General features: G+C 40.3%; 1 protein-coding gene across 2 annotated transcripts in view; it reads right to left on the reverse strand.

Annotated features, from left to right (window-relative positions):
• Positions 1–19,002: 19,002 nt before the first annotated feature.
• LOC124021576 (GATOR complex protein WDR59-like) overlaps positions 19,003–23,143 on the reverse strand; it is an 80,074-nt gene continuing 75,933 nt past the window's right edge. For both annotated transcript variants that reach the window (XM_046336721.1, XM_046336720.1), the window contains one exon: positions 19,003–19,314. In XM_046336721.1, the coding sequence (XP_046192677.1) occupies positions 19,079–19,314 (236 nt within the window). In that variant the 3' untranslated portion in view covers positions 19,003–19,078. The remainder of the gene's footprint in view (positions 19,315–23,143) is intronic.

Raw genomic sequence — 23,143 nt, forward strand, 5'->3', positions numbered from 1 at the left:
TTATATTATGGCAGATCAGCTAGATCTAATTTCCTAATTATAATATGAAAGACCAACTAGATCTACTGTCTCTATTATATTATGACAGACCAGCTAGATCTACTGTCTCTATTATATTATGGCAGACCAGCCAGATCTACTGTGTCTATAATATTATGACAGACCAGCTAGATCTACTGTCTCTATTGTATTATGACAACCAGCTAGATCTACTTTCTCTATAATATTATGACAGACCAGCTAGATCTACTGTCTCTATTATATTATGACAGAGCACCTAAACCTACTGCCTCTATTATATTATGGCAGACCAGCTAGATCTACTGCCTCTATTATATTATGGCAGACCAGCTAGATCTACTGCCTCTATTATATTATGGCAGACAGCTAGATCTACTGTCTATTATATTATGGCAGACCAGCTAGATCTACTGTCTTAATTATAATACTAAAGAACAGCTAGATGTACAGTCTCTATTATGATACGAAAGACCAGCTAGATCTACTGTCTCTATTATATTATGACAGACCAGCTCAATATACTGTCTCTATTATATTTTGACAGACCAGCTAGATATACTGTCTCTATTATATTATGACAGACCAGCTAGATCTACTGTCTCTATTATATTATGACAGACCAGCTAGATCTACTGTCTCTATTATATTATGACAGACCAGCTAGATCTACTGTCTCTATTATATTATGGCAGATCAGCTAGATCTAATTTCCTAATTATAATATGAAAGACCAACTAGATCTACTGTCTCTATTATATTATGACAGACCAGCTAGATCTACTGTCTCTATTATATTATGGCAGACCAGCCAGATCTACTGTGTCTATAATATTATGACAGACCAGCTAGATCTACTGTCTCTATTATATTATGACAGACCAGCTAGATCTACTGTCTCTATAATATTATGACAGACCAGCTAGATCTACTGTCTCTATTATATTATGACAGAGCACCTAAATCTACTGCCTCTATTATATTATGGCAGACCAGCTAGATCTACTGCCTCTATTATATTATGGCAGACCAGCTAGATCTACTGCCTCTATTATATTATGGCAGACCAGCTAGATCTACTGTCTATTATATTATGACAGACCAGCTAGATCTACTGTCTTAATTATAATACTAAAGAACAGCTAGATGTACAATGTCTCAATCAAATTATATTATGACAGACCAGCTAGATCAGCTGTATTATATGCTGACAGAAACCAGCCTAGATCTACCTCTATTATATTAAGCAGACCAGCTGAAGAAGCACAGACCAGCTAGATCTACTGTCTCTATTAAAACTCCCAGACCAGCTAGATCTACTGGAAGAAATATAGACAGACCAGCTAGATCTACTGTCTCTATTATATTATGACAGACCAGCTAGATCTAATGTCTCTATAAATGACCAGCATGGTCGAATAATACAAGGCAGAACAGTTAAACTGACAGACCAGTAGATCACAAGGTCCTTTATATTATGACAGACCAGGATCTATGTCTCTATTATTTGCAGACCAGCTCAATAGATCTACTGTCTCTATTATATTATGACAGACCAGCTAGATCTACTGTCCTATTATATTATGACAGTCCCAGCTAGATCTACTGTCTCTATTATATTTGTACAGATAATGGTACCTTCAGGCATTTGGAAATTGACAGACCAGCTAGATGGACTGTCTGAGGTCTTGGCTGATTTCTTTTATTTTCCCATGATGTCAACCAAAGAGGCACTGAGTTTTATATTATGACAGACCAATACATCCACATGCTCCAATTGACTCAAATGTAGATCTACTGCTCTCAGAATTATATTATTTTGACAGACCAGCTAGATCTACTGTCTCTATTATATTATAAGACCAGCTAGATCCACTGATTATGATACAGTGAATAAGTAAAATAGTCTGTAAACAATTGGAAGAATGACTACTGTCTGCTACATATTAGATGTCCTAGACCAACTGTCTCAAAACTATAGTTTGTTAACAAGACATTTGTCTCTATTATAAAAACAAGTTAACAACTCCAACCTACTGTCTCTATTATATTATGACAGACCAGCTAGATCTACTGTCTCTATTATATTATGAGAGACAGCTAGATCTACAGTCTCTATTATGATACGAACAGACCAGCTAGATCTACTGTCTCTATTATATTATGACAGACCAGCTAATATACTGTCTCTATTATATTATGACAGACCAGCTAGATATACTGTCTCTATTATATTATGACAGACCAGCTAGATCTACTGTCTCTATTATATTATGACAGACCAGCTAGATCTACTGTCTCTATTATATTATGACAGACCAGCTAGATCTACTGTCTCTATTATATTATGACAGACCAGCTCAGATCTACTGTCTCTATTATATTATGACAGACCAGCTAGATCTACTGTCTCTATTATATTATGACAGACCAGCTAGATCTACTGTCTCTATTATATTATGGCAGACCAGCTAGATCTACTTTCTCTAATTATAATATGAAAGACCAGCTAGATCTACTGTCTCTATTATATTATGACAGACCAGCTAGATCTACTGTCTCTATTATATTATGACAGACCAGCTAGATCTACTGTCTTAATTATAATATAAAGAACCAGCTAGATCTACTACAGTCTCTATTATGATATGACAGACCAGCTAGATCTACTGTCTCTATTATATTATGACAGACCAGCTCAATATACTGTCTCTATTATATTATGACAGACCAGCTAGATCTACTGTCTCTATTATATTATGACAGACCAGCTAGATCTACTGTCTCTAATTATAATATGACAGACCAGCTAGATCTACTGTCTCTATTATATTATGACAGACCAGCTAGATCTACTGTCTCTATTATATTATGACAGACCAGCTAGATCTACTGTCTTATTATATATGACAGACCAGCTAGATCTACTGTCTCTATTATATTATGAAAGACCAGCTAGATCTACTGTCTCTATTATATTATGACAGACCAGCTAGATATACTGTCTCTATTATATTATGACAGACCAGCTAGATATACTGTCTCTATTATATTATGACAGACCAGCTAGATCTACTGTCTCTATTATTATATGACAGACCAGCTAGATCTACTGTCTCTATTATATTATGACAGACCAGCTAGATCTACTGTCTCTATTATATTATGACAGACCAGCTAGATCTAATTTCTCTAATTATAATATGACAGACCAGCTAGATCTACTGTCTCTATTATATTATGACAGACCAGCTAGATCTACTGTCTCTATTATATTATGACAGACCAGCCAGATCTACTGTCTATATTATATTATGACAGACCAGCTAGATCTACTGTCTCTATTATATTATGACAGACCAGCTAGATCTACTGTCTCTATTATATTATGACAGACCAGCTAGATCTACTGTCTCTATTATATTATGACAGACCAGCTAGATCTACTGTCTCTATTATATTATGACAGACCAGCTAGATCTACTGTCTCTATTATATTATGACAGACCAGCTAGATCTACTGTCTTAATTATAATACTAAAGAACAGCTAGATGTACAGTCTCTATTATATTATGACAGACCAGCTAGATCTACTGTCTCTATTATATTATGACAGACCAGCTCAATATACTGTCTCTATTATATTATGACAGACCAGCTAGATCTACTGTCTCTATTATATTATGACAGACCAGCTAGATCTACTGTCTCTATTATATTATGACAGACCAGCTAGATCTACTGCCTCTATTATATTATGACAGACCAGCTAGATCTACTGTCTCTATTATATTATGACAGACCAGCTAGATCTACTGTCTCTATTATATTATGACAGACCAGCTAGATCTACTGTCTCTATTATTTATGGCAGACCAGCTAGATCTACTGTCTCTATTATATTATAACAGACCAGCTAGATCTACTGTCTCTATTATATTATGACAGACCAGCTAGATCTACTGTCTCTATTATATTATGACAGACCAGCTAGATCTACTGTCTCTATTATATTATGACAGACCAGCTAGATCTACTGTCTCTATTATATTATGACAGACCAGCTAGATCTACTGTCTCTATTATATTATGACAGACCAGCTAGATCTACTGTCTCTATTATATTATGACAGACCAGCTAGATCTACTGTCTCTATTATATTATGACAGACCAGCTAGATCTACTGTCTCTATTATATTATGACAGACCAGCTAGATCTACTGTCTCTATTATATTATGACAGACCAGCTAGATCTACTGTCTCTATTATATTATGACAGACCAGCTAGATCTACTGTCTCTATTATATTATGACAGACCAGCTAGATCTACTGTCTCTAATTATATTATAACAGACCAGCTAGATCTACTGTCTCTATTATATTATGACAGACCAGCTAGATCTACTGTCTCTATTATATTATGACAGACCAGCTAGATCTACTGTCTCTATTATATTATGACAGACCAGCTAGATCTACTGTCTCTATTATATTATGACAGACCAGCTAGATCTACTGTCTCTATTATATTATGACAGACCAGCTAGATCTACTTTCTATATTTATAATATGACAGACCAGCTAGATCTACTGTCTCTATTATATTATGACAGACCAGCTAGATCTACTGTCTCTATTATATTATGACAGACCAGCTAGATCTACTGTCTCTATTATATTATGACAGACCAGCTAGATCTACTGTCTCTATTATATTATGACAGACCAGCTAGACTACTTTCTCTATAATATTATGACAGACCAGCTAGATCTACTGTCTCTATTATATTATGACAGACCAGCTAGATCTACTGTCTCTATTATATTATGGCAGACCAGCTAGATCTACTGTCTCTATTATATTATGGCAGACCAGCTAGATCTACTGTCTCTATTATAATATTAACAGACCAGCTAGATCTACTGTCTCTATTATATTATGACAGACCAGCTAGATCTACTGTCTCTATTATATTATGACAGACCAGCTAGATCTACTGTCTCTATTATATTATGACAGACCAGCTAGATCTACTGTCTCTATTATATTATGACAGACCAGCTAGATCTACTGTCTCTATTATATTATGACAGACCAGCTAGATCTACTGTCTCTATTATATTATGACAGACCAGCTAGATCTACTGTCTCTATTATATTATGACAGACCAGCTAGATATACTGTCTCTATTATATTATGACAGACCAGCTAGATCTACTGTCTCTATTATATTATGACAGACCAGCTAGATCTACTGTCTCTATTATATTATGACAGACCAGCTAGATCTACTGTCTCTATTATATTATGACAGACCAGCTAGATCTACTGTCTCTATTATAATATGACAGACCAGCTAGATCTACTGTCTCTATTATATTATGACAGACCAGCTAGATCTACTGTCTCTATTATATTATGACAGACCAGCTAGATCTACTGTCTCTATTATATTATGACAGACCAGCTAGATCTACTGTCTCTATTATATTATGACAGACCAGCTAGATCTACTGTCTCTATTATATTATGACAGACCAGCTAGATCTACTGTCTCTATTATATTATGACAGACCAGCTAGATCTACTGTCTCTATTATATTATGACAGACCAGCTAGATCTACTGTCTCTATTATATTATGACAGACCAGCTAGATCTACTGTCTCTATTATATTATGGCAGACCAGCTAGATCTACTGTCTCTAATTATAATATAACAGACCAGCTAGATGTACTGTCTCTATTATATATGACAGACCAGCTAGATCTACTGTCTCTATTATATTATGACAGACCAGCTCAGATCTACTGTCTCTATTATATTATGACAGACCAGCTAGATCTACTGTCTCTATTATATTATGACAGACCAGCTAGATCTACTGTCTCTATTATATTATGGCAGATCAGCTAGATCTACTGTCTCTAATTATAATATGAAAGACCAGCTAGATCTACTGTCTCTATTATATTATGACAGACCAGCTAGATCTACTGTCTCTATTATATTATGCAGACCAGCCAGATCTACTGTGTCTATTATATTATGACAGACCAGCTAGATCTACTGTCTCTATTGTATTATGACAACCAGCTAGAACTACTTTCTCTATAATATTATGACAGACCAGCTAGATCTACTGTCTCTATTATATTATGACAGACCAGCTAGATCTACTGTCTCTATTATATTATGGCAGACCAGCTAGATCTACTGTCTCTATTATATTATGGCAGACCAGCTAGATCTACTGTCTCTATTATATTATAACAGACCAGCTAGATCTACAGTCTCTATTATGATATGACAGACCAGCTAGATCTACTGTCTCTATTATATTATGACAGACCAGCTCAATATACTGTCTCTATTATATTATGACAGACCAGCTAGATCTACTGTCTCTATTATATTATGACAGACCAGCTAGATCTACTGTCTCTATTATATTATGACAGACCAGCTAGATCTACTTTCTCTATTATATTATGACAGACCAGCTAGATCTACTGTCTCTATTATATTATGACAGACCAGCTAGATCTACTGTCTCTATTATATTATGATCTACTGCCTCTATTATATTACAGACCAGCTAGATCTACTGTCTCTATATTAGTATGGCAGACCAGCTAGATCTACTGTCTCTATTATATTATAACAGACCAGCTAGATCTACTGTCTCTAATTATATTATGACAGACCAGCTAGATCTACTGTCTCTATTATATTATGACAGACCAGCTAGATCTACTGTCTCTATTATATTATGACAGACCAGCTCAATATACTGTCTCTATTATATTATGACAGACCAGCTAGATCTACTGTCTCTATTATATTATGACAGACCAGCTAGATCTACTGTCTCTATTATATTATGACAGACCAGCTAGATCTACTGTCTCTATTATATTATGACAGACCAGCTAGATCTACTGTCTCTATTATATTATGACAGACCAGCTAGATCTACTGTCTCTATTATATTATGACAGACCAGCTAGATCTACTGTCTCTATTATATTATGGCAGACCAGCTAGATCTACTGTCTCTATTATATTATGGCAGACCAGCTAGATCTACTGTCTTAATTATATTATAAAGAACAGCTAGATGTACTGTCTCTATTATATTATGACAGACCAGCTAGATCTACTGTCTCTATTATATTATGACAGACCAGCTAGATCTACTGTCTCTATTATATTATGACAGACCAGCTAGATCTACTGTCTCTATTATATTATGACAGACCAGCTAGATCTACTGTCTCTATTATATTATGACAGACCAGCTAGATCTACTGTCTCTATTATATTATGACAGACCAGCTAGATCTACTGTCTCTATTATATTATGACAGACCAGCTAGATCTACTGTCTCTATTATATTATGACAGACCAGCTAGATCTACTGTCTCTATTATATTATGACAGACCAGCTAGATCTACTGTCTCTATTATATTATGACAGACCAGCTAGATCTACTGTCTCTATTATATTATGACAGCACCAGCTAGATCTACTGTCTCTATTATATTATACAGACCAGCTAGATCTACTGTCTCTATTATATTATGACAGACCAGCTAGATCTACTGTCTCTATTATATTATACAGACCAGCTAGATCTACAGTCTCTATTATATTATGACAGACCAGCTAGATCTACTGTCTCTATTATATTATGACAGACCAGCTAGATCTACTGTCTCTATTATATTATGACAGACCAGCTAGATATACTGTCTCTATTATATTATGACAGACCAGCTAGATCTACTGTCTCTATTATATTATGACAGACCAGCTAGATCTACTGCCTCTATTATAATATGACAGACCAGCTAGATCTACTGTCTCTATTATATTATGACAGACCAGCTAGATCTACTGTCTCTATTATATTATGACAGACCAGCTAGATCTACTGTCTCTATTATTAGTATGACAGACCAGCTAGATCTACTGTCTCTATTATATTATAACAGACCAGCTAGATCTACTGTCTTAATTATATTATTGCAGACCAGCTAGATCTACTGCCTCTATTATAATATGACAGACCAGCTAGATCTACTGTCTCTATTATATTATGACAGACCATCTCAATATACTGTCTCTATTATATTATGACAGACCAGCTAGATCTACTGTCTCTATATTAGTATGGCAGTTCAGCTAGATCTACTGTCTCTATTATATTATAACAGACCAGCTAGATCTACTGTCTCTATTATATTATTGCAGACCAGCTAGATCTACTGTTTATATTATATTATTGCAGACCAGCTAGATCTACTGTCTCTATTATATTATGACAGACCAGCTAGATCTACTGCCTCTATTATATTATGGCAGACGAGCTAGATCTACTGTCTATTATATTATGGCAGACCAGCTAGATCTACTGTCTTAATTATAATACTAAAGAACAGCTAGATGTACAGTCTCTATTATGATACGAAAGACCAGCTAGATCTACTGTCTCTATTATATTATGACAGACCAGCTCAATATACTGTCTCTATTATATTATGACAGACCAGCTAGATATACTGTCTCTATTATATTATGACAGACCAGCTAGATCTACTGTCTCTATTATATTATGGCAGATCAGCTAGATCTAATTTCCTAATTATAATATGAAAGACCAACTAGATCTACTGTCTCTATTATATTATGACAGACCAGCTAGATCTACTGTCTCTATTATATTATGGCAGACCAGCTAGATCTACTGTCTCTATTATATTATGACAGACCAGCTAGATCTACTGTCTCTATTATATTATGACAACCAGCTAGATCTACTTCTCTATAATATTATGACAGACCAGCTAGATCTACTGTCTCTATTATATTATGACAGAGCAGCTAAATCTACTTTCTCTATTATATTATGGCAGACCAGCTAGATCTACTGTCTCTATTATATTATGGCAGACCAGCTAGATCTACTGCCTCTATTATATTATGGCAGACCAGCTAGATCTACTGACTCTATTATATTATGACAGACCAGCTAGATCTACTGTCTCTATTATATTATGACAGACCAGCTAGATCTACTGCCTCTATTATATTATGACAGACCAGCTAGATCTACTGCCTCTATTATATTATGACAGGCCAGCTAGATCTACTGTCTCTATTATATTATGGCAGACCAGCTAGATCTACAGTCTCTATTGTTTTATGACAGACCAGCTAGATCTACTGTCTCTATTATAATATAACAGACCAGCTAGATCTACTGTCTCTATTATATTATGACAGACCAGCTAGATCTACTGTCTCTATTATATTATGACAGACCAGCTAGATCTACTGTCTCTATTATATTATGACAGACCAGCTAGATCTACTGTCTCTATTATATTATGACAGATCAGCTGATCTACTGTCTCAATTATAATATGACAGACCAGCTAGATCTACCTTCTTTATTATATTATGACAGACCAGCTGGATCTACTGCCTCTATTATATTATAACAGACCTGTTAGATCTACTGTCTCTATTGTATTATGACAGACCAGCTAGATCTACTGCCTCAATTATAACATAACAGACCAGCTAGATCTACTGTCTCTGTTATATTATGATAGACCAGCTAGATCTACTGTCTCTATTATATTATGATAGACCAGCTAGATATACTGTCTCTATTATATTATGACAGACCAGCTAGATCTACTGCCTCAATTATAATATAACAGACCAGCTAGATCTCCTGTCTCTATTATAATATGACAGACCAGCTAGATCTACTGTCTCTATTATATTATGACAGACCAGCTATATCTACTGCCTCAATTATAATATGACAGACCAGCTAGATCTACTGTCTCTATTGTATTATGGCAGATCAGCTAGATCTAATTTCCTAATTATAATATGAAAGACCAACTAGATCTACTGTCTCTATTATATTATGACAGACCAGCTAGATCTACTGTCTCTATTATATTATGGCAGACCAGCCAGATCTACTGTGTCTATAATATTATGACAGACCAGCTAGATCTACTGTCTCTATTGTATTATGACAACCAGCTAGATCTACTTTCTCTATAATATTATGACAGACCAGCTAGATCTACTGTCTCTATTATATTATGACAGAGCACCTAAACCTACTGCCTCTATTATATTATGGCAGACCAGCTAGAACTACTGCCTCTATTATATTATGGCAGACCAGCTAGATCTACTGCCTCTATTATATTATGGCAGACGAGCTAGATCTACTGTCTATTATATTATGGCAGACCAGCTAGATCTACTGTCTTAATTATAATACTAAAGAACAGCTAGATGTACAGTCTCTATTATGATACGAAAGACCAGCTAGATCTACTGTCTCTATTATATTATGACAGACCAGCTCAATATACTGTCTCTATTATATTATGACAGACCAGCTAGATATACTGTCTCTATTATATTATGACAGACCAGCTAGATCTACTGTCTCTATTATATTATGGCAGATCATCTAGATATAATTTCCTAATTATAACATGAAAGATCAACTAGATCTACTGTCTCCATTATATTATGACAGACCAGCTAGATCTACTGCCTCTTTATAATATGGCAGACCAGCTAGATCTACTGTCTCTATTATATAATGGCAGACCAGCTAGATATACTGTCTCTATTGTATTATGGCAGACCAGCTAGATCTACTGTCTCTATTATATTATGGCAGACCAGCTAGATCTACTGTCTTAATTATAATAGTAAAGACCAGCTAGATCTACTGTTTCTCTCATAGTATGGCAGACCAGCCAGATCTGCTGTCTCTATTATATTATGACAGACCAGCTAATCTACTCTCTATTATATTATGACAGACCAGCTAGATCAACTGTCTCTATTATGATACGAAAGACCAGCCAGATCTACTGTCTCTATTATACTATGGCAGACCAGCCAGATCTACTGTCTCTATTATATTATGACAGAGCAGCTAGATCTACTGTCTCTATTATATCTTGACAGACCAACTAGATCTACTGTCTTAATTATATTATTGCAGACCAGCTAGATCTGCTGTTTCTATTATATTTTGACAGACCAACTAGATCTACTGTTTCTATTATATTATGACAGACCAGCTAGATCTACTGTCTTAATTATAATATAACAGACCAGCTAGATCTACTGTCTCTGTTATATTATGATAGACCAGCTAGATCTACTGTCTCTATTATATTATGACAGACCAGCTAGATATACTGTCTCTATTATATTATGACAGACCAGCTAGATCTACTGTCTCTATTATAATATGACAGACCAGCTAGATCTACTGTCTCTATTATATTATGACAGACCAGCTAGATCTACTGTCTCTATTATATTATGACAGACCAGCTAGATCTACTGTCTCTATTATAATATGACAGACCAGCTAGATCTACTGTCTCTATTATATTATGACAGACCAGCTAGATCTACTGTCTCTATTATAATATGGCAGACCAGCTAGATCTACTGTCTCTATTATATTATGACAGACCAGCTAGATCTACTGTCTCTATTATATTATGACAGACCAGCTAGATCTACTGTGTCTCTATTATATTATGACAGACCAGCTAGATCTACTGTCTCTATTATATTATGACAGACCAGCTAGATCTGCTTTCTCTATTATAACATGACAGACCAGCTAGATCTACTGTCTCTATTATATTATGACAGACCAGCTAGATCTACTGCCTCTATTATATTATGGCAGACCAGCTAGATCTACTGTCTCTATTATATTATGGCAGACCAGCTAGATCTACTGTCTCTATTATATTATGGCAGACCAGCTAGATCTACTGTCTCTATTATATTATGGCAGACCAGCTAGATCTACTGTCTCTATTATATTATGACAGACCAGCTAGATCTACTGTCTCTATTATATTATGGCAGACCAGCTAGATCTACTGTCTCTATTATATTATGACAGACCAGCTAGATATACTGTCTCTATTATATTATGACAGAACCAGCTAGATGTACTGTCTCTATTATATATGAAGACCAGCTAGATCTACTGTCTCTATTATATTATGACAGACCAGCTAGATATACTGTCTCTATTATATTATGACAGACCAGCTAGATCTACTGTCTCTATTATATTATGACAGACCAGCTAGATCTACTGTCTCTATTATATTATGGCAGATCAGCTAGCTAGATCTAATTTCTAATTATAATATGGCAGACCAGCTAGATCTACTGTCTCTATTATATTATGACAGACCAGCTAGATCTACTGTCTCTATTATATTATGGCAGACCAGCTAGATCTACTGTCTCTATTATATTATGACAGACCAGCTAGATCTACTGTCTCTATTATATTATGACAGACCAGCTAGATCTACTGTCTCTATTATATTATGACAGACCAGCTAGATCTACTGTCTCTATTATATTATGACAGACCAGCTAGATCTACTGTCTCTATTATATTATGGCAGACCAGCTAGATCTACTGTCTCTATTATATTATGACAGACCAGCTAGATCTACTGTCTCTATTATATTATGGCAGACCAGCTAGATCTACTTTCTCTATTATATTATGACAGACCAGCTAGATCTACTGTCTCTATTATATTATGACAGACCAGCTAGATCTACTGTCTCTATTATATTATGACAGACCAGCTAGATCTACTGCCTCTATTATATTATGACAGACCAGCTAGATCTACTGTCTCTATTATATTATGACAGACCAGCTAGATCTACAGTCTCTATTATATTATGACAGACCAGCTAAATCTACTGCCTCTATTATATTATAACAGACCAGCTAGATCTACTGTCTCTATTATATTATGGCAGACCAGCTAGATCTACTGTCTTAATTATAATATTAAAGAACAGCTAGATCTACTGTCTCTATTATATTATGACAGACCAGCTAGATCTACTGTCTCTATTATATTATGACAGACCAGCTAGATCTACTGTCTCAATTATATTATGACAGACCAGCTAGATCTACCTTCTTTATTATATTATGACAGACCAGCTGGATCTACTGCCTCTATTATATTATAACAGACCTGTTAGATCTACTGTCTCTATTGTATTATGACAGACCAGCTAGATCTACTGCCTCAATTATAACATAACAGACCAGCTAGATCTACTGTCTCTGTTATATTATGATAGACCAGCTAGATCTACTGTCTCTATTATATTATGATAGACCAGCTAGATATACTGTCTCTATTATATTATGACAGACCAGCTAGATCTACTGCCTCAATTATAATATAACAGACCAGCTAGATCTCCTGTCTCTATTATAATATGACAGACCAGCTAGATCTACTGTCTCTATTATATTATGACAGACCAGCTATATCTACTGCCTCAATTATAATATGACAGACCAGCTAGATCTACTGTCTCTATTGTATTATGGCAGATCAGCTAGATCTAATTTCCTAATTATAATATGAAAGACCAACTAGATCTACTGTCTCTATTATATTATGACAGACCAGCTAGATCTACTGTCTCTATTATATTATGGCAGACCAGCCAGATCTACTGTGTCTATAATATTATGACAGACCAGCTAGATCTACTGTCTCTATTGTATTATGACAACCAGCTAGATCTACTTTCTCTATAATATTATGACAGACCAGCTAGATCTACTGTCTCTATTATATTATGACAGAGCACCTAAACCTACTGCCTCTATTATATTATGGCAGACCAGCTAGAACTACTGCCTCTATTATATTATGGCAGACCAGCTAGATCTACTGCCTCTATTATATTATGGCAGACGAGCTAGATCTACTGTCTATTATATTATGGCAGACCAGCTAGATCTACTGTCTTAATTATAATACTAAAGAACAGCTAGATGTACAGTCTCTATTATGATACGAAAGACCAGCTAGATCTACTGTCTCTATTATATTATGACAGACCAGCTCAATATACTGTCTCTATTATATTATGACAGACCAGCTAGATATACTGTCTCTATTATATTATGACAGACCAGCTAGATCTACTGTCTCTATTATATTATGGCAGATCATCTAGATATAATTTCCTAATTATAACATGAAAGATCAACTAGATCTACTGTCTCCATTATATTATGACAGACCAGCTAGATCTACTGCCTCTTTATAATATGGCAGACCAGCTAGATCTACTGTCTCTATTATATAATGGCAGACCAGCTAGATATACTGTCTCTATTGTATTATGGCAGACCAGCTAGATCTACTGTCTCTATTATATTATGGCAGACCAGCTAGATCTACTGTCTTAATTATAATAGTAAAGACCAGCTAGATCTACTGTTTCTCTCATAGTATGGCAGACCAGCCAGATCTGCTGTCTCTATTATATTATGACAGACCAGCTAATCTACTCTCTATTATATTATGACAGACCAGCTAGATCAACTGTCTCTATTATGATACGAAAGACCAGCCAGATCTACTGTCTCTATTATACTATGGCAGACCAGCCAGATCTACTGTCTCTATTATATTATGACAGAGCAGCTAGATCTACTGTCTCTATTATATCTTGACAGACCAACTAGATCTACTGTCTTAATTATATTATTGCAGACCAGCTAGATCTGCTGTTTCTATTATATTTTGACAGACCAACTAGATCTACTGTTTCTATTATATTTTGGCAGACCAGCCAGATCTGCTGTCTCTATTATATGACAGAGCAGCTAGATCTACTGTCTCTATATTATACTATTATTATTATATATATATATAATTAGCCCTCTGTTTTCGTTTTTGACCTTTAATCCCAGAAAAATGTCCTTAACTCAAAAAGCGAGGCCTCAACGTCATCTTGTTTCTGGGCTAACAGCCCATGAGGCCAAACCTTTGCTCACCAAGTTTCTTCTTCAAAGTCTTTTCTGTTTAGGAGATATGGCCATGTCGTGATTGGTGATGCTTTGTACATTTGCAACATGAATCCATTCGCCATCTGCTGGAATTTACTGGGACAGCAGAAAAATGACCAAATTGAGAAAATTTTATAAAACGGAAACCGAATGTCCGAAACACTTCCCGGAAGATCTGGCCCTGGTGCATGGCCCGCCGCCGTCTGCGAATTTAAAAAACATTTGCGGACGTCTAGTAAGGGGCCGTGCATTTGCAATATGGAGATTATAAATCGATCATACAGTGAATGTGAAGGACACACAAATAACTGCTTTCGATACAATCGATCACCACATTCTTTTGGAGAGATTGGAAACCTAAAATTGGTCTACACGGACACATTCTGGCCTGGTTAAGACCTTATCTGTCGGAAAGATATCAGTTTGTCTCTGTGGATGGTTTGTCCACTGACAAATAAACGGTTAATTTCGGTGTTCCTCAAGGCTCCGTTTTAGGAACACTATTGTTTTCACTATATATTTTGCCTCTTGGTGATGTTATTCGGAAACATAATGTTAACTTTCACTGCTATGAGGACGATACACAGCTGTACATTTCGATGAAACATGCTGAATCCCCAAAATTGCCCTCGCTAGAAGCCTGTGTTTCAGATATTTATTATACCTTTATTGAACTAAGCAAGTCAGTTAAGAACTGAAGAACAAATTCAAATTTTCAATGACTGCCTAGGAACAGTGTGTTAACTGCCTTGCCTTGTTCAGGGGCAGAACGGCAGTTTTTTACCTTGTCAGCTCAGGGATTCGATCTTGCAACCTTTCGGTTACAAGTCCAACGCTCTAACCACTTGGCTACCTGCTATAAGGCAGTGGATGGCGGCAATTTTTCTACATTTAAACTCGGACAAAACCATTTAAACTCGGACAAAACAGAGATGCTAGTTCTAGGTCCCAAGAAACAAGTAGAACTTCTGTTGAATCTGACAATTAATCTTGATTGTTGTACAGTCGTCTCAAATAAAACTGTGAAGGACCTTGGCATTAATCTGGACCCAGATCTCTCTTTTGACGAACATATCAAGACTGTTTCACGGACAGTTTTTTTCCCCCATCTACAAAACATTGCAACTGTCCTGTTAGTACTAAGCATTGGGAGAGGACCAGTAACTGTCCTGTTAGTACTAAGCATTGGGAGAGGATCAGTAACTGTCCTGTTAGTACTAAGCATTGGGAGAGGCCCAGTAACTGTCCTGTTAGTACTAAGCATTGGGAGAGGACCAGTAACTGTCCTGTTAGTACTAAGCATTGGGAGAGGACCAGTAACTGTCCTGTTTGTACTGAGCATTGGAAGAGGATCAGTAACTGTCCTGTTAGTACTAAGCATTGGGAGAGGATCAGTAACTGTCCTGTTAGCACTAAGCATTGGGAGCATTGGGAGAGGATCAGTAACTGTCCTGTTAGTACTAAGCATTGGGAGAGGATCAGTAACTGTCCTGTTAGTACTAAGCATTGGGAGAGGACCAGTAACTGTCCTGTTAGTACTAAGCATTGGGAGAGGACCAGTAACTGTCCTGTTAGTACTAAGCATTGGGAGAGGACCAGTAACTGTCCTGTTAGTACTAAGCATTGGGAGAGGACCAGTAACTGTCCTGTTAGTACTAAGCATTGGGAGAGGACCAGTAACTGTCCTGTTAGCACTAAGCATTGGGAGAGGAGAAGAGGAAGCATTTCACTGTGAGGTCTACCTACACCTGTTGTATTCAGCATTTCACTGTGAGGTCTACTACACCTGTTGTATTCAGCATTTCACTGTAAGGTCTACTACACCTGTTGTATTCAGCATTTCATTGTGAGGTCTACTACACCTGTTGTATTCAGCATTTCACTGTGAGGTCTACTACACCTGTTGTATTCATCATTTCACTGTGAGGTCTACTACACCTGTTGTATTCAGCATTTCACTGTGAGGTCTACTACACCTGTTGTATTCAGCATTTCACTGTGAGGTCTACTACACCTGTTGTATTCATCATTTCACTGTGAGGTCTACTACACCTGTTGTATTCATCATTTCACTGTGAGGTCTACTACACCTGTTGTATTCAGCATTTCACTGTAAGGTCTACTACACCTGTTGTATTCAGCATTTCATTTCACTGTGAGGTGCATGGTGCATGTCACAAATAAAATCAGATTTTTAAAATAAATATATTTTTAATTTTACCCCTTTTTCTCCCCAGTTTCGTGGTATCCAATTGATTTTAGTAGCGACATCGCTACAACTCCCGTACGTGCTCTGGAGAGACGAAGGTTGAAAGTCATGCGTCCTCCGATACACAACCCAACCAAGCCGCACTGCTTCTTAACACAGCGCGCATCCAACCCGGAAGCCAGCCGCACCAATGTGTCGGAGGAAACACTGTGCATCTGACAACCTTGGCTAGCGCACACTGCGCCCAGCCCGCCACAGGAGTCGCTGGTGTGCGATGGGACAAGGATATCCCTACCGGCCAACCCCTCCCTAACCCGGGCGACGCTAGGTCAATTGTGCGTCGCCCCACGGACCTCCCGGTCACGGCCGGTTACGACAGAGCCTGGGCGCGAACCCAGAGTCTCTGGTGGCACAGCTGGCGCTGCAGTACAGCGCCCTTAACCACTGCGCCACCCGGGAGGCCACAATAAAATCAGATGTGATTATGGCATGATCCTATCTGCCATCCATGGCACCATAAGGTCGGTGCACTGCTTTGCTTTATCTTGGCCAGGTCGCAGTGGTTGACCTTTCATTTGTTGCTAAGTGACAGCAAAGAGTTTCAGACAACAACAGTTTGTATTCAATCAGATGTTTATTGTGTGGGGGAACATCTAGTCAAGGCATTAAGGCCTTCATAACAACCTCTACCTCAGCATCTCATTATACAACCTCTCCAGACCACAGCGTTCCAGGACTAAATTAATGGACTGCTGTGTGTGTGTGTGTGTGTGTGTGTGTGTGTGTGTGTGTGTGTGTGTGTGTGTGTGTGTGTGTGTGTGTGTGTGTGTGAGTCTGCATCAGTCTGTGTCCTAGCGTCTCTCTCAGAAGGTGCTCTGTAGCAGACAGTGTGTGTGTGTGTGTGTGTGTGTGTGTGTGTGTGTGTGTGTGTGTGTGTGTGTGTGTGTGTGTGTGTGTGTGTGTGTGTGTGTGTGTGTGTGTGTGTGTGTGTGTGTGTGAGTCTGCATCAGTCTGTGTCTCAGCGTCTCTCTCAGAAGGTGCTCTGTAGCAGTGTGTGTGTGTGTGTGTGTGTGTGTGTGTGTGTGTGTGTGTGTGTGTGTGTGTGTGTGTGTGTGTGTGTGTGTGTGTGTGTGTGTGTGTGTGTGTCTGCATCAGTCTGTGTCCTAGCGTCTCTCTCAGAAGGTGCTCTGTAGCAGACAGTGTGTGTGTGTGTGTGTGTGTGTGTGTGTGTGTGTGTGTGTGTGTGTGTGTGTGTGTGTGTGTGTGTGTGTGTGTGTGTGTGTGTGTGTGAGTCTGCATCAGTCTGTGTCCTAGCGTCTCTCTCAGAAGGTGCTCTGTAGCAGACAGTGTGTGTGTGTGTGTGTGTGTGTGTGTGTGTGTGTGTGTGTGTGTGTGTGTGTGTGTGTGTGTGTGTGTGTGTGTGTGAGTCTGCATCAGTCTGTGTCTCAGCGTCTCTCTCAGAAGGTGCTCTGTAGCAGTGTGTGTGTGTGTGTGTGTGTGTGTGTGTGTGTGTGTGTGTGTGTGTGTGTGTGTGTGTGTGTGTGTGTGTGTGTGTGTGTGTGTGTGTGTGTGTGTGTGTGTGTGTGTGTGTGTGTGTGTGAGTCTGCATCAGTCTGTGTCTCAGCGTCTCTCTCAGAAGGTGCTCTGTAGCAGACAGTGTGTGTGTGTGTGTGTGTGTGTGTGTGTGTGTGTGTGTGTGTGTGTGTGTGTGTGTGTGTGTGTGTGTCTGCATCAGTCTGTGTCTCAGCGTCTCTCTCAGAAGGTGCTCTGTAGCAGACAGTGTGTGTGTGTGTGCATCAGTCTGTGTCTCAGCGTCTCTCTCAGAAGGTGCTCTGTAGCAGACAGTGTGTGTGTGTGTGTGTGTGTGTGTGTGTGTCTGCATCAGTCTGTGTCTCAGCGTCTCTCTCAGAAGGTGCTCTGTAGCAGACAGTGGCAGCCGCAGCCTGTGGGACATTCGTCCTGTGTTCTGAACCACTCCATCATGTGGGAGGTGTGCCCCCCGTGACCACAACTCAGACAGAAGTTAGAGGAGCCTCGGACAGCCACGTGACAGATGGCACACTGGAAGGTGAAGCGCTTACACACAGCACACTGAGTCCCCCGCACCTGGCTACGACAATGGCAGCAGTACACACCAAACTCTGAAGAGAGAGGGGGAGAGAGAGGAGGAGAAGAAGGAGAGGGGAGAGGAGGTGGTGGAGAGAGGGGGAGGAGGAGAGAGGAGGTGGTGGTGAAGGAGAGAGGGTGGATGGAGAGAGGGGGAGGAGGAGAGAGGAGGAGGAGAGAGAGGGGGTTGTGGAGAGAGGGGGGGGAGAGAGAGGAGGAGAAGAAGGAGAGGGGAGAGGAGGTGGTGGAGAGAGGGGGAGGAGGAGAGAGGAGGTGGTGGTGAAGGAGAGAGGGTGGATTGAGAGAGGGGGAGGAGGAGAGGGGAGGAAATGGGGTAGGTGGAGAGAGCAGGTGGTGGTGAAGGAGAGGGTAGAGGAGGTGGTGGAGAGGGGGTAGATGGAGAGAGGAGGGAGGAGGAGAGAGGAGGGGGAGAAGGAGAGGGGAGAGGAGGTGATGGAGAGGGGGGGAGGAGGAGAGAGGAGGTGGTGGTGAAGGAGAGAGGGTTGATGGAGAGAGGGGGGAGGAGGAGAGGGGAGGAAAGGGGAGAGGAGATGGTGGTGAAGGAGAGGGGTGGATGAAGAGAAGGGGGAGAAGTTAGAGGAGAAGAAGGGAGGGGAGGAGGAGAGGAGTTGGATGGAGAGAGGGGGAGGAGGAGGAGAGGGGGTAGATGGGAGAGAGGGGAGGAGGAGGAGGGGGTGGATGGAGAGAAGAGGGAGGAGGAGGAGAGGGGGTAGATGGAGAGAGGAGAGAGGAGGAGAGGGGGTGGATGGAGAGAAGAGGGAGGAGGAGGAGAGGGGGTGGATGGAGAGAAGAGGGAGGAGGAGGAGAGGGGGTAGATGGAGAGAGGAGGAGGAGAGGGGGTGGATGGAGAGAAGAGGGAGGAGGAGGAGAGGGGGTAGATGGAGAGAGGAGGGAGGAGGAGGAGAGGGGGTGGATGGAGAGAAGAGGGAGGAGGAGGAGAGGAGGTAGATGGAGAGAGGAGAGGAGGAGAGGGGGTAGATGGAGAGAGGAGAGGGGGTAGATGGGAGAGAGGTGGGAGGAGGAGGAGAGGGGGTAGATGGAGAGAGGAGGTGGTGGTGAAGGAGAGGGGTGGATGGAGAGAAGGGGGAGAAGTTAGAGGAGAAGAAGGGAGGGGAGGAGGAGAGGAGTTGGATGGAGAGAGGGGGAGGAGGAGGAGAGGGGGTAGATGGAGAGAGGAGGGAGGAAGAGGAGAGGGGGTAGATGGAGAGAGGAGGGAGGAAGAGGAGAGGGGTGGATGGAGAGAAGAGGGAGGAGGAGGAGAGGGGGTAGATGGAGAGAGGAGAGGAGGTAGATGGATAGAGGAGAGAGGAGGAGGAGAGGGGTTGGATGGAGAGAAGAGGGAGGAGGAGGAGAGGGGGTAGATGGATAGAGGAGAGGAGGAGGAGAGGGGGTAGATGGAGAGAGGAGGGAGGAGGAGGAGAGGGGGTAGATGGGAGAGAGGAGGGAGGAGGAGGAGGAGAGGGGGTAGATGGGAGAGAGGAGGGAGGAGGAGGAGGAGAGGGGGTAGATGGAGAGAGGAGGAGGAGGAGGAGAGGGGGTAGATGGGAGAGAGGAGGAGGAGAGGGGGTAGATGGAGAGAGGAGGGAGGAGGAGGTAGATGGGAGAGAGGAGGGAGGAGGAGGAGGAGAGGGGGTAGATGGGAGAGAGGAGGGAGGAGGAGGAGGAGAGGGGGAGAGAGGAGGGAGGAGGAGAGGGGGTAGATGGGAGAGAGGAGGAGGAGGAGAGGGGGTAGATGGGAGAGAGGAGCCAAATGGAGTCAGTAATAATACCATCTATCTAGGAGACTCACCCTGGTATACCATCTATCTAGGAGACTCACCATCTATCTAGGAGACTCACCCTGGTATACCATCTATCTAGGAGACTCACCCTGGTATACCATCTATCTAGGAGACTCACCATCTATCTAGGAGACTCACCATCTATCTAGGAGACTCACCATCTATCTAGGAGACTCACCCTGGTATACCATCTATCTAGGAGACTCACCATCTATCTAGGAGACTCGCCATCTATCTAGGAGACTCACCATCTATCTAGGAGACTCACCATCTATCTAGGAGACTCACCCTGGTATACCATCTATCTAGGAGACTCACCATCTATCTAGGAGACTCACCATCTATCTAGGAGACTCACCATCTATCTAGGAGACTCACCCTGGTATACCATCTATCTAGGAGACTCACCCTGGTATACCATCTATCTAGGAGACTCACCCTGGTATACCATCTATCTAGGAGACTCACCATCTATCTAGGAGACTCACCCTGGTATACCATCTATCTAGGAGACTCACCCTGGTATACCATCTATCTAGGAGACTCACCATCTATCTAGGAGACTCACCATCTATCTAGGAGACTCACCATCTATCTAGGAGACTCACCCTGGTATACCATCTATCTAGGAGACTCACCATTTATCTAGGAGACTCGTCATCTATCTAGGAGACTCACCATCTATCTAGGAGACTCACCCTGGTATACCATCTATCTAGGAGACTCACCATCTATCTAGGAGACTCACCATCTATCTAGGAGACTCACCCTGGTATACCATCTATCTAGGAGACTCACCCTGGTATACCATCTATCTAGGAGACTCACCCTGGTATACCATCTATCTAGGAAACTCACCATCTATCTAGGAGACTCACCATCTATCTAGGAAACTCACCCTGGTATACCATGTATCTAGGAGACTCACCATCTATCTAGGAGACTCACCCTGGTATACTATCTATCTAGGAAACTCACCCTGGTATACCATCTATCTAGGAGACTCACCCTGGTATACCATGTATCTAGGAGACTCACCATCTATCTAGGAGACTCACCCTGGTATACCATCTATTTAGGAGACTCACCATCTATCTAGGAGACTCACCCTGGGATACCATCTATCTAGGAGACTCACCATCTATCTAGGAGACTCACCATCTATCTAGGAGACTCACCATCTATCTAGGAGACTCACCCTGGGATACCATCTATCTAGGAGACTCACCATCTATCTAGGAGACTCGCCATCTATCTAGGAGACTCACCCTGGTATACCATCTATCTAGGAGACTCACCATCTATCTAGGAGACTCACCATCTATCTAGGAGACTCACCCTGGTATACCATCTATCTAGGAGACTCACCCTGGTATACCATCTATCTAGGAGACTCACCATCTATCTAGGAGACTCACCATCTATCTAGGAGACTCACCCTGGGATACCATCTATCTAGGAGACTCACCATCTATCTAGGAGACTCGCCATCTATCTAGGAGACTCACCCTGGTATACCATCTATCTAGGAGACTCACCATCTATCTAGGAGACTCGCCATCTATCTAGGAGACTCACCATCTATCTAGGAGACTCACCCTGGTATACCATCTATCTAGGAGACTCACCCTGGTATACCATCTATCTAGGAGACTCACCATCTATCTAGGAGACTCACCATCTATCTAGGAGACTCACCATCTATCTAGGAGACTCACCATCTATCTAGGAGACTCACCCTGGTATACCATCTATCTAGGAGACTCACCATCTATCTAGGAGACTCGCCATCTATCTAGGAGACTCACCCTGGTATACCATCTATCTAGGAGACTCACCATCTATCTAGGAGACTCACCATCTATCTAGGAGACTCACCATCTATCTAGGAGACTCACCCTGGTATACTATCTATCTAGGAAACTCACCCTGGTATACCATCTATCTAGGAGACTCACCCTGGTATACCATCTATCTAGGAGACTCACCCTGGTATACCATCTATCTAGGAGACTCACCATCTATCTAGGAGACTCACCCTGGTATACTATCTATCTAGGAA

This window comes from Oncorhynchus gorbuscha, unplaced genomic scaffold (genome assembly GCF_021184085.1).
Source record: "Oncorhynchus gorbuscha isolate QuinsamMale2020 ecotype Even-year unplaced genomic scaffold, OgorEven_v1.0 Un_scaffold_1132, whole genome shotgun sequence".
NCBI lineage: Eukaryota > Metazoa > Chordata > Actinopteri > Salmoniformes > Salmonidae > Oncorhynchus > Oncorhynchus gorbuscha.